The sequence below is a fragment of the Scomber japonicus genome, chromosome 9, assembly GCF_027409825.1.
Source record: "Scomber japonicus isolate fScoJap1 chromosome 9, fScoJap1.pri, whole genome shotgun sequence".
Taxonomy (NCBI): Eukaryota; Metazoa; Chordata; class Actinopteri; order Scombriformes; family Scombridae; genus Scomber; species Scomber japonicus.
Window position 1 is genome coordinate 18,706,937 of NC_070586.1, and position 11,767 is coordinate 18,718,703.

Here is an 11,767-nt window from a genome sequence, read left to right on the forward strand (position 1 = left end):
TAGATAGATAGATAGATAGATGTAAAATGTAATAATATACTATGCTTGCCTTTATAAGACTGTTAACTAGAAGAAGGCAAAGCAACAAGTGGAAAATACAGGTATAGATACTCTTCTACTATAGATACTACCGATCTATTCAAGAAAAAAAAGACTGTTAACAGACAGTAGGGACACGTGACAGTAACAATAACGAGGAAAGGTTAATTTAAGAAACTAAGCAGACAGCAAAGAAGCTAAAAAAGTGGGCAGGTTAAGCCCTATATGATGAAGGATGTTTTCCCTTTTGCTCTTCTTATTTTACTCACTACAGCATCGACACACGACAGCGCGTCTCAGGTTCTCCCTAACTCCACCACTGTTGTTATTTCTCATAACGTCCGTGCATAAATAATTAATGTCCATGAAACAGTGAAACCTCAACCTGCCCGGCATCCCACCTGTTGAAGTGAGCTGTTTTTCCCTCACATTTTCTATAGGCACTCGCCACTGGTTAAAATCCCTTCTATTGTTCATATTTATATTACAATTGTTTATACCAAATGTGTTCTATCTTTCTTTTAAACTTCACTTAGCCTTTTGAAATGCAAAGTGCAATAAATATAACCTTTGTTTAGAAGTTGACCCTTTGGTTTTTGCGATGAACCATGAATTTAACGCAAATGTTATGCAAACTTATCTGACATCCCATGCAGTCAAAGTTGTGGATTTCCCGGTTCCACACACTGGAGTTTCTCTTATTTGCATAACACAATTGAATGCTTGATTTAAAAGAAAAACATTAGGTTTCAATCTAAAACGCTCATGAAAGTGCTGTCTCCTTTCTTTTCCAGAATACATGCAGACAGCTCATCCGTTATTTAATGTGATCTCGTATCAAGGACAAATATGGAAAATGTCAAAGCTTGTTTGGACAGGATTAGTAAAGATAATATATTTCAGTATTTATTGTGACTAAACTTTTAAACCTGTTTTGGCATCGTGATGACTTCTTGATTATTCTCCTAATAAGAGTAGGCTAATTTTGATGTGTGAAGTGTCCTTTTATAATGTTTACGGAAATCTGATCTCTGTTCACCGCAACACGAACTCGCTGCAGGTGGCTGTCTGATCATAACCAGATACAGCTCTACCTGCATAAATTCTGTTAATAATTTAATACAGCATCCTCATTATATTCCCCTTTATTCCCTGCCTTCAAGAGACGAGCAAAGGGGTGTGGATTGTGATTGGCTAAAAGCTGTGGGTGGGTGACAGGTAGCAAACAGGTAGTTTCATAAATAATTTCGAAGTATTTTTCTGTACCACACCCTTTTTTCCGCCGGGGTTTTGATACATTGTAGGCTTGCAAATAGGCAGTGGAAAGAGAAAGAAAAACCCAAACACACACACCAAAAAAAACACACACATACACACACAAAACAGCTCAGCCTGAGTCACGCAGCAGGTGGACAGGTTGTCAGAGCCAGTGTGAGCATGGTGCGCGTGTTTGTTTGAGTTGATGGAGGGAGAGAAGAAGAAAGAAAAAGAAAGGGGGAGGTATATCGTGTGTGTGTGTGTGTGTGTGTGTGTGTGTGTGTCTTTCTTTGGTTGAGAAAGTGTGTTCCCTCTCGAGTCAGGTCCTCGGGGACACTGTGGGGACCCGCGAGCGCTCACCAGCTGACAGCGCGTGCTTCATTGAGGCCATCCAACACCTCGGCCCACGAGCCTGCCAACAATAGCCTGAAATTAATGCACACTCCCCATTACAAAATCTGATATTCACGAAATAGACGACATGGCGACAGTTCAGGGGAAAAAAACATTTTGCACTTCCCCGAAAAGTTTGTTCTAAGAGAACAACACAGGGCTATAAATGAATGTAGCGGTTTCAAGACAAACTTGTCGAAGTCGCAGCAGTTCACTACACTCAATCACAGGGCTGCAGGCCAGGGGGCGCGTGCACCTGCAGCATATGGCGAGCGAGCGCGTGCTGGACACTTTTTACACCGCCGTTAGTTTACTCTAAATTACATAAGAGGAGATCAGATGTTGAACGTTTCTGTAATTGAATGGAAAGAAGCCTGCTGATGCGGTTTGAAGTGCAGATATTTTCCCATATCAACTTTTAGTTATTTGCAGACGGCAGGCCTACATAATTAGGCCTTATATTCATTTCTCCACGTTTTTTTTTAATATTCATGCAACTGTAGATTATGCAGCTCCTAAAATTAGGTTCACACATTCTACTATATATTTATCACCTGTATGTTTGTATGTGTAATACTACTAATAATAATGATGATAATGATGATGATGATGATGATGATGATAATAATAATAATAATAATAATAATAACAATAAATGTATTGTTATGTTCAATATAATATAGCTTAGTACCCTGGTTAGTTAATAAGATTCAGTCCTACCGACTTTATTTACTCACATAATTTAAAAAACGGTTTATGACTATTATCATTATCATTATTATTATTAGAAAGAGAAGATTAGTATAACGGTATACGAACGAATTATATTTTAAATAATGAGATAAGTAGTAAAGGTAGGCAACATGGAAACAAAGAAATGTTCGTTTGCTTTTTTATTTGCAAAATCAAATTAACATAACAATGAATGGCAAAATCATAGCCCTTTTCAGCAAATTTAACTATGAAGTTATAAAAAGCGAAACAATGAAACGGATCAGCAATAAATAGGCTACATGTCAATTAATCTCATCCAGTGAAAGCAAAAGACACACAAGTTCATCTCAAGATACAAAACAAAATACAAAAGAAGGCAGCAATGATGGCTACGTTAAATAGGCTATTTGTATGAAATTGGCAGCACTACACTAACAAACAAAGCAAAACAGTATTGTTTTATGGTTTGAAAATAAAACGCATTTCTCAAGCCTCTGGCCTGTATATTTTAAAGTGCACATTATGAACTTTTGAAGTTGCAAAGCAAAATACATTATAAAAACAAATAAAAACATTTAAATCACAACAAAAATTAAGAGAATTTTAATAACAAAAGAACAATGTATATTATTGTTAAAGGTGTGATTTTGTGGAAGACTTTTTGGTCGGAACAACGTGGGAGATACCCATGGCAGTGCTGCGCGCGACATGGCAGGGGGGGTCTTCCAACCACGTCTCCATGGAAACTGGAAAATTATAGGCTATAACCTATAATTGTATTGGCAGAATCGAATTAGGCCTATCTCACATAAAAATCTTTAGATTATGTAACAAGTTGACAAAATAGAATTATTGATAAAAACCGAAAATGACTTTGAAGAAGTGAACATTTCTGTCCTCTTAAAAATGCATTTTATCATCAACAGATGCTGCAGGTGATTGACACGGTTTACTAACAAGATATGGTTGTAGGCTAACCTGAACTTTACAATAGTCTATTTCATATTTACTTTTAATAATTTAGAAAGAAACCGTGTGGTGGTGGTGGTGGTGGTGGCTGGGTAGCTTTAGTTCTGTAAGGTCATCTTCTTCACTTGAGTGGAGCTCCATCACTATTTCATCCGAGTCACTGAAGTGTGAGTGCGGGGAAAACTCTCCGTCACTCCGGGGAGACGCTTTCCTTCCTCCTCCGATCACTGTGAGTGAATTGCCTGCCTGTGCGGACGAAGAAGGAGAGGACGAACACATGGCTTTTTCGACCATGGCGGAAAACGAACCGTCGTCAAAGGAAGAGCGGAAAGGCATCCCGCCGAGGTGAACAGGTAAGTTACCACCTGAGGCGGGCACCGACACGGCTGTCCTACAAGTTGCAGGGGACGGGGAAGCCCTGTCCTTTGATCCGTCAAAACCAACAGCGGTTGAAAGCATAACGTCAGACTTTGGCGAGTTGTTATTTTTGGGGTTGTCGTTGTTGCTGTTGTTGGAGGAGGAGACCGGACCTTGGAGCAGATCAGCCAGGGCGTTGATGTATATCTGTGCCATCTGTAAGGTTTCATATTTGGAGAGCTTCTTGTCGTTGTCAAACGCCGGGATGACGCTGCGCAGCTCGTCAAACGCGTGGTTGAGCCCGTGCATCCGCCTCCTCTCGCGCGCGTTGGCGGCCACGCGCCTCTGCTTCTGGACCCCGTTGGCCGGTTTGCTGGACGGGGCTCTCTGTCTCGTGGATGAGTCTTCCTCTGGTCCGGTGAGCGTGCCTTTCAGACGGCAGAGCTCCCTGACTTTGAGCGAAGAAGAGGAGAGACTCTTGGCAGTTTTTCTGTAGCTGGGAGGACTGGGATGGCCCGAGGACCCCGGGGAGTCACTCTCTGGAAAATGAAAACAGAACATTTATTCAACTGATCTGGATTGTCAATAAATAATCACATTATATACTCTTTTGACTGTTGATTGAACCTTAATAATCAACTGCAGGACAATGTAGCTATTGATTGTCTATAATATCTATAGGCACTGTAAACAACATTTAGAGGGCTGCATGCAGACTTATCTCTGTAAACTCAAGCTACCTGTTGCATGTGATGTTCTAAAAAGTTGTCCTAAAAGAGTTTGAAAAGCAGGCTTTCTCACCATGGTAGGAGCCAATGCTCGGGCAAGGCGAGTGCTGCAGGTAGTCGGGTGAAGTGGCGTGTGCCGTGCAGGTGCCAGAAGGCTGCACCGGAGCCAGCCAGGCGCGTGGGTCACTGCCGCTGTCCACGAGCGTCAGTCCAGGTTCGTAGCAGGACTCCTCGAGGTGCTGCTCCCCTCCACTCCCCTCCATCACTCTCGGACTGTGCTGTCGTGAGTCGAGGACCGCCACTTCTCGTGCGCCTTTGGCCCAATTTTCCACACTTAGGACATCCATGTTTCCAAAAAAACCCAACAGGTTGTTCAAGTCGAACTGAGTATCAATATTAGAAAAAAGATCTTGGAGGCACGCACTGCTAGCACTGTGTGAATATCACTACTGTCGCGTGCAGGACTCCTTCTCTGGTGTCTCAAGGCGCAGCGTCGGTTTAAAAAGCGGCACGCGTCTAGGAGCCCCCCTCCTCGCGCTGGTCGCGTGTTGACGTCCAATGAGAAGTCTCGGTAAAGCCCGAGAGAGGTGATTACTGCCCCCAGAAGCCGCACTGTTTATGATAACATTACGATTTAAGGAGTGTTTAACGCAAGGGAGGTAAGGGGAACCTCCCACTGGACGCACGTGCTTGGGGAGGTAAGGAGCGTGGACAGCGCGAGACTTGTGCAGATGGGACAAAATTGTTACCTGTCCCATGTTTGTTACATTTTAGCATGGCACAGGGAGAGAGGGAGAAGGGGGGGTGAAAAGGGTTAATGTGCCCCTTTGAAACTGTTATCCCCGGTGTTCGAGGCTTTGTTTAAGTTTATATCCCACTTAAACAAGATTAGTTCAATGTTCTTTAGCAGACCTCCCCCCAAATTTCAAGTCAACACAGACAGACCGGTGCATCACACATGTGTGTCACTATTAGGCAAATATGATTTAATAAAATGTTTCCCCCCGACAGGACTCCGTCTTAAAAAAAGCACAACTGTTTTTTCTTTTAATTTAGGAAATAATCCATCCCTTAACAGCGACACAAAAAGCAAGGATTGTGTTATAGATAGCAAAGTTAAAGGAGAAAAACTTCTCTCACACACACACACACACATACACACACAGAGTTGGGGCATATAATGCTTGACCAAAAGTCAGGTGAACAAAAAGATGCCAAAAAATGTGCAGCTCCTGTGGCTCGCGCGCTCATTGTCAATTCATTCATTCTAAGATCATCTCCAGTTTCCATTTTTCTTTTGTGGCGGGTCTAAAACCTTTTGATCCAACTCTCGGAACGCCCTGTCGGTAAAAAGGGCTTCACAGGGAACGGAAACATGAGCAGAGGTCTGGAGCTCAACACTGTTTCTGTACAGACACGAGCTGTGCTGTATGTGGTGCGCAGATACTGAAGGGTAGTAACACACACACACACACACACACACACACAGAGAGAGAGAGAGAGAGAGAGAGAGAGAGAGAGAGAGAGAGAGAGAGAGAGAGAGAGAGAGAGAAAGAAAGAGAGAGAGAGAGAGAACATTATGTAGGCTACTTACATTAAAAGTGTGCATCTCGTAAGTATATTGCTTTGATTAGTAGATTGCAGGTGGTTTACTAAACATCAATAATTTGTCCAAAGTTCTTTTTTCTGCCTTCATGCACTTTTCTTTCAGTTTATCGACACAGCGCCTATGAAATATCTGTATTGAAAAGTAAGGTTAACCTGACAAATGAACAATGGACTAATTATTCACCCAATTATGGTAAGAAGCCTGCAGCTATGTTCAATACAGTAGCCCAATGTAGCCTATATCAGGCACAGTGATCAAGAGGGAAAAGATAGACCAGGCCCACCTGTTCAGTTTGCCAAGTCCCAGCCTTTGCCGGAAACAATATATAGCACAATTCACATTAAGACCCAACCAAAACGTCATTATCGACAGTAGGCTATACCAATCCATGAAACGTCACAACTCTGACATAGCTAACTAAGAATTGGTAGAAATATGTGTTCCATAGTCTGAAAAGACGAAAAGTCAAGTATCATGAACACTTCGAAACTTGGAAAACATAATTATGAGGCAGAAATCCCATAATTTCAGAGATAAACCGACATAAATCTTTTCTGTTTTTTTATTCATGTATTCATCATGAGGACGTCTTGTGGGCTAGAGGTCTGGCGCCGAGCGTTCGCCCCCTCTTCCCACCTACAAGTGCCCCATCCAACGGGCCGGGCCGGGCTCCTGAAGCTACCGACGGGTTGGATATTGTAGCTGGCGATTATTAAAGTGTCGCAGCCACAATAGAGTGTCTATGTTCCATTGGTCACGCCTGGGGGGCTCCTCCGGGGAGAGGAGGGGGCTCCCATTCCAATGCGCGAAAGGAGTCTGCGTGCTGCCGCTTCTCATTCTCATCTCCCGGGAGACCGGGACGCGACAGGCACGAGACTGGAGCGAAGGGAGTAGGTCAGGGGTATCAAAACTTTACTACAGCTTTTCCGAAATTCACTAAATCCAGACCTGATATTGTTTTTGCTGAAATGCTCATGAAATATAAATGTATCAGAAAACTAAAATTAGTAACACTTCATGTGTCCAAACTTTCAGTTTCCCATGCAAACCTGGATAAATCATGATCATATAACTTGAATGAGTGTACTTTAGACATTGGTGGAAAGTAACTAAGTACACTTGAGAGGGAAAATATTATAAATACAAATTAATAGGTCTACTCTTTTACTCATCTGTATTGATTTGACAACTTTAGTTACAACATACAAGTAATTGAAAATGTCACATAGGCTATAAAATCAATTTAAAAAGTATGATGGATTGTAATAAATACATATGTCAAGAATAAGATCCCCTTTAAAAGGCCTTTTGCATGTTGATGCACAAGTAAACCAATTGCTTTTTTTGATACGTTAATGTAGATTTTGTCCCCAATATTGATGCACTTCTTCTACTAAAGTAAAGTAAAATTGTGGTTGCAGTACTTTTACTGGGGGATTTCTTGTTGTGTTGTTAGTTTTACTTATGTTTTAAAATATGTTTTAAAATATATGAAAATATGCTTGTTTTTCCCACAAACAATTCAGTGAACTAGTTAAAACATCTGAAGATTACATCGTCTCCTTCTCCCTCATTAAAATCATCATTAATTTATGAATATGTTAGTTTTACAAGTAAAATACTAGACACAAGATGTTTCCTATTTAACAGAAAAGTCCATTCAGTGTTTGTGCACTGGAGGCTTCAAGTTTCCACATCACACTTGTATAAGTTACATACTGAACTCTGACTGACTCCAAACTATGTCACAGATCATGCTTGTAGGTAAATTCAGATTTTTCACACACAAACTTTACCCCCTTCAGCAGATTAATGTGAAATCAGCCTTCTAGTTTTAAAGTCTGCACATACATCTATCTGCACAGTGAAGCTCAAACATCCAACTGAAGAAACAATAAGTGAACATACATTTCTGAGCGGAGAGGGACTTTAAATGAAGATCTAGATAGTTGCTCCACTAGTTAAAGTTGTCTTAGTGTCAACCTAGACTTGCTGCTGGTCCCTTGATACAAAACATTTGAAATGCCCTCCAATAAAAAAGGAGGGTAAAATGACTTTAGACATGCAGTACTCGTCAAAAGGTTGGCCACACCTTCCCATTCACCTGAGTAAGAATAATAACTGGAGGAAAAATGTGGGTAATCATGAGGCTGCATGAAGGTGGGTGATGTTGGGTTTTCTTTAACTTGGGCAGTACAATCGTAAGATTATATAGTTTCATGTCAAGTAGGCTCCTTCTCATTTGTATCCTAAGCAATTAATGCACCATGAACTTTTGACATTTTCTTGCATTATTTTACATTATTTGGTTCATGTCAACCAGTCATTCATCTTGTCATAAAGCACACAATTACTTGAAAAGCGAAGGAGGAAGGTCTAAACAGTGCCACTTGCTGGCTAAAAGAGAAACTGCAATGTATTGCTCCACTGAACTTGACATCAGAAAGTCTCAGCTATCCAGCTGTTAACAGCAGTACACAGGCCTTTGAAGTAAAGACACAAAAGCTTAGCTCCTGCTTGAACTTAAAACCTATTCTGAGCAGAAAATCAATTCAAGTCATCAACATCCTTTTGAAGAATATTGAGGAAAATATTGAGGTTGTCATTTGTATTTTCCCCTCTTCAGTTCCAGTACATTCAATAATTTGCGGTTACAAGTACGTTCACCCATAATTAAAAAGGCACCCTGCTGGCATCAACCAATTTTATTTCTGTTCTGGGCTGACTAGCGCTTTTAAATATAAAAGGTCAGAATTACATGGTGAGGTTAGTTACTGAAATATTCTTAAGAAAGGTTTTCCTTTTGAACGATCATTTTGGATTCTTCTGACATCAAATAATTAAATAATAATAGCCCTAGCCAAAGAAAAGAGACAAGAAAAGCAAAGAGAGAGTCCACATAAAAGCCCCTGAAAACTTGGTTTCAAAATCTAAAGTTTGATAAAAACAAACAACTTACCTATTAAAAGTTTAACTGTCAAAACTCACCTGTTCTTCATCAGGGCAGGGTGGGTGTGGTTGGATCAGATTTGATTGACAGTGGCCTGGCAACATAAGCAAACTACCTCACAACTGTCATCACATTTTGATATGATTCTTGCTAAACTCAGATTGATACATTGGAGTACTTTAAAACAGTAAGAAGAACACATGAAAAAAAACATGCAATAACCAAAACTATTGTAACTTTGACAAAATATAATATATATTCTTGTAAGTGGTAAGGTTGAGTAAATGTATCACATTTGTTTGTAAGATACAAGAACATTGGGCACCTTGCTTGTAAAAGGCAGATGATAAGTCTTCTGGAGCTTTATAGTCTTCTATAATCTGTTGAAGCACCTCACTAATTTTACACATAAATGTATAATCGTAGAATGACTCCTGTGGTTCTGGAAGCTTTAACCCTGAGAAGTAATCAAGGTTATCTCAGTTTAGATTTGGAGACTTCAAAAACAGAAAGCCTGAGTTACAGCCTTGGGAGAGTCGTTCTTGAAAGATGTGGGTGGGCCAGGTATCAAAGTTTTCACAAAGAAATGCTATCATGTTGCATTATGGGAAGTGTAGGATCCAGTGGTTTTGAAGATTGACCTATTGTAGGGACCAAAGAAAAGGACATCTCAGCCTCTACTGCATCAATTATGACTATTCTTGATGATAGATTTCTGTAATATTACCAAAATTCAAACTTTAAGGGGTCAAATGACTGTAATTTCATAATAAATCTGAATGAAGAAATATGTTGAAATACATCTGTAAAGTTAATTTGAACACCTTTAAAATGTAATCTTCTAGATTAGCAAAAACAACAAATACCATCCCACTGTAGAAAACCTGTTTATTAGACAAATTATACACAGAAAGCTTTGCCACTTGTAACAGAGGCCCCAGTTTGTTCAATTTTGAATAATATGCAACACATACAACAAAATAGGCCTATATTAAATACTGTACATCATAAATTTTTGAAAATTATCAAGTAAATCCTGTAGTTCTATGTATGAAATTAAAAATGTTAACAGATAGCGCAACAGCAAGTTTGTGCATGCTTTCTTTTTAATCAACTTGCCATTTTTTGTTATTTAGCCAGCAAATAATAAAATGAACTCAGGATGACATGAGAAAAGCAAAAAGTTTGTGTTCATGTGTTTATGTTGATCATGGGCAGGACAAGGGAAACCCCAAATGCAGTAATGTGACTGCTAAACTCAACACTAAAGCTCATCATGATATACTCTTTTCTTTTTGTTAAACAAAAATAGCATCAACATGTAAAATATACATTTTTTATAACGTCTCTTTCATTTATACTAAATAAAACTTTTTAAATGTCTGTGTCCTATTTGTCATTCATTAGCCATACTGTAGTCTAATATAAGAAAAGAACACCTAAGAATGCTTGCTTCAAAACACTCTGGCTCAACTTGAGTTCTCTACGCACAACATTTTGCGGATTTAGTTCTTAAAGATAACAAACTGAAAACTTGTTCTAAACAACTAACATTATCAATTATTAATACAGTGTTAGTGAAAAAAGGTTTGGTTCCATTTTACCACCCTATCCCCTAATCCACAAAATATCCCTTTAATGCTTCTTGATGTACCGTTTCCCTTCCCCACCCCAAAATGCACCTTAATGGTCTCATTTTAATTAATTGGCACTTCAAAAAAAACAAGTAATATAAACAGTACCCTTAACATTATAGATATGAAACAAATATATTTCAGACTCATCTCATAAAAGGCAGCCATTGGGTTCTCATGGCCGTTGACTCTTCATGACATTCCCATGACTCTAAAGCACAACCATTGATTTGCTGCTCTTAAATATTTCCAGTGCACTGGGACATTTTGGGTTTGACTAGAAATCGTGAGGGTACAGCTAGCTAGTTGACATATAAGGCCTGTTCTGCTGTTGCAATGGCTTCTCCTCAACACAAAGTCAGCTCCACTTGAACCTGATAAGACGTGACTAATGAACTCGAACATGACGTGACCTTACAGAATGAGCTTTTATCTTTTAAACATCTGGGCCATGGGAGCTCTGAAATTAAGCAAAACAAAGAAAAAATCCAAAGTAAAAGTTTGAATGATGAAATGATGCAAAAACAGAGACTACAGCACTCATTTTAGCAGTTTTTCAAAGTTTGCTGAGAGAAAAAAACAAGTAGACAGCTCAGAACAATGTTATTTTTTGTACTTCCTGACCAAAACACATTCCACGCAATAAAACTTTTTTTTTTCAGAAACAAAATTCAATAAAAGACATATAATAAGCTTTGAAGTCTTTCAGTTTGTCTTTTATATTTTTTTCTTTAGGTTGTTTTTTGTATCATCCCTTTTTAACTATCCCTCTGAGAGTCTGATTAGAGGATCTCACCTTGACTTGAAAAGCAGATAGCACAGTACAGGTGAGAAAAGAAATGTCAGATCTACATACAATCACTTACAGGTCTGTGGGCACTGGTGCAGTGCAGTGGGATTGACAAAGAGTCTTTAGTGTGCATCAAAGAATGGTGAAAACAGTTTCAGGCTGATGCACCAAAATGGCAGAAGTAGTTTAAGATTGACGCACCAGATGGTCGGTTCTACAGTGTCATATTGTTGCACTGTCATGGCATTTCAATTGTTTTCAGACCGATGCACCAGGAAGGTGTCATTTGTTCAGCTGCAAAGTCTTAGGTCTAGTCAGGCCACAGTG

The 11,767-nt window shown here is 39.6% G+C and overlaps 1 protein-coding gene across 1 annotated transcript; it reads right to left on the bottom strand.

Annotated features, from left to right (window-relative positions):
• Positions 1–3,423: 3,423 nt before the first annotated feature.
• On the bottom strand, positions 3,424–4,804 carry atoh1a (atonal bHLH transcription factor 1a). The gene is made up of 2 exons (XM_053325838.1): positions 4,531–4,804; positions 3,424–4,268 (listed from the first exon to the last, which is right to left on the bottom strand). Exons 1-2 carry the CDS (start codon positions 4,802–4,804, stop codon positions 3,424–3,426), a joined length of 1,119 nt encoding a protein of 372 aa, XP_053181813.1.
• Between the last annotated feature and the right edge of the window lie 6,963 nt (positions 4,805–11,767).

Coding starts and splice junctions, on each gene's coding strand:
- atoh1a (XM_053325838.1), bottom strand. CDS start 4,804: ATGGATGTCCTAAGTGTGGAAAATTGGGCCAAAGGCGCACGAGAAGTG. Junction 4,269..4,530: donor GAGCATTGGCTCCTACCATG/GTGAGAAAGCCT, acceptor TTCATTTTCCAG/AGAGTGACTCCCCGGGGTCC.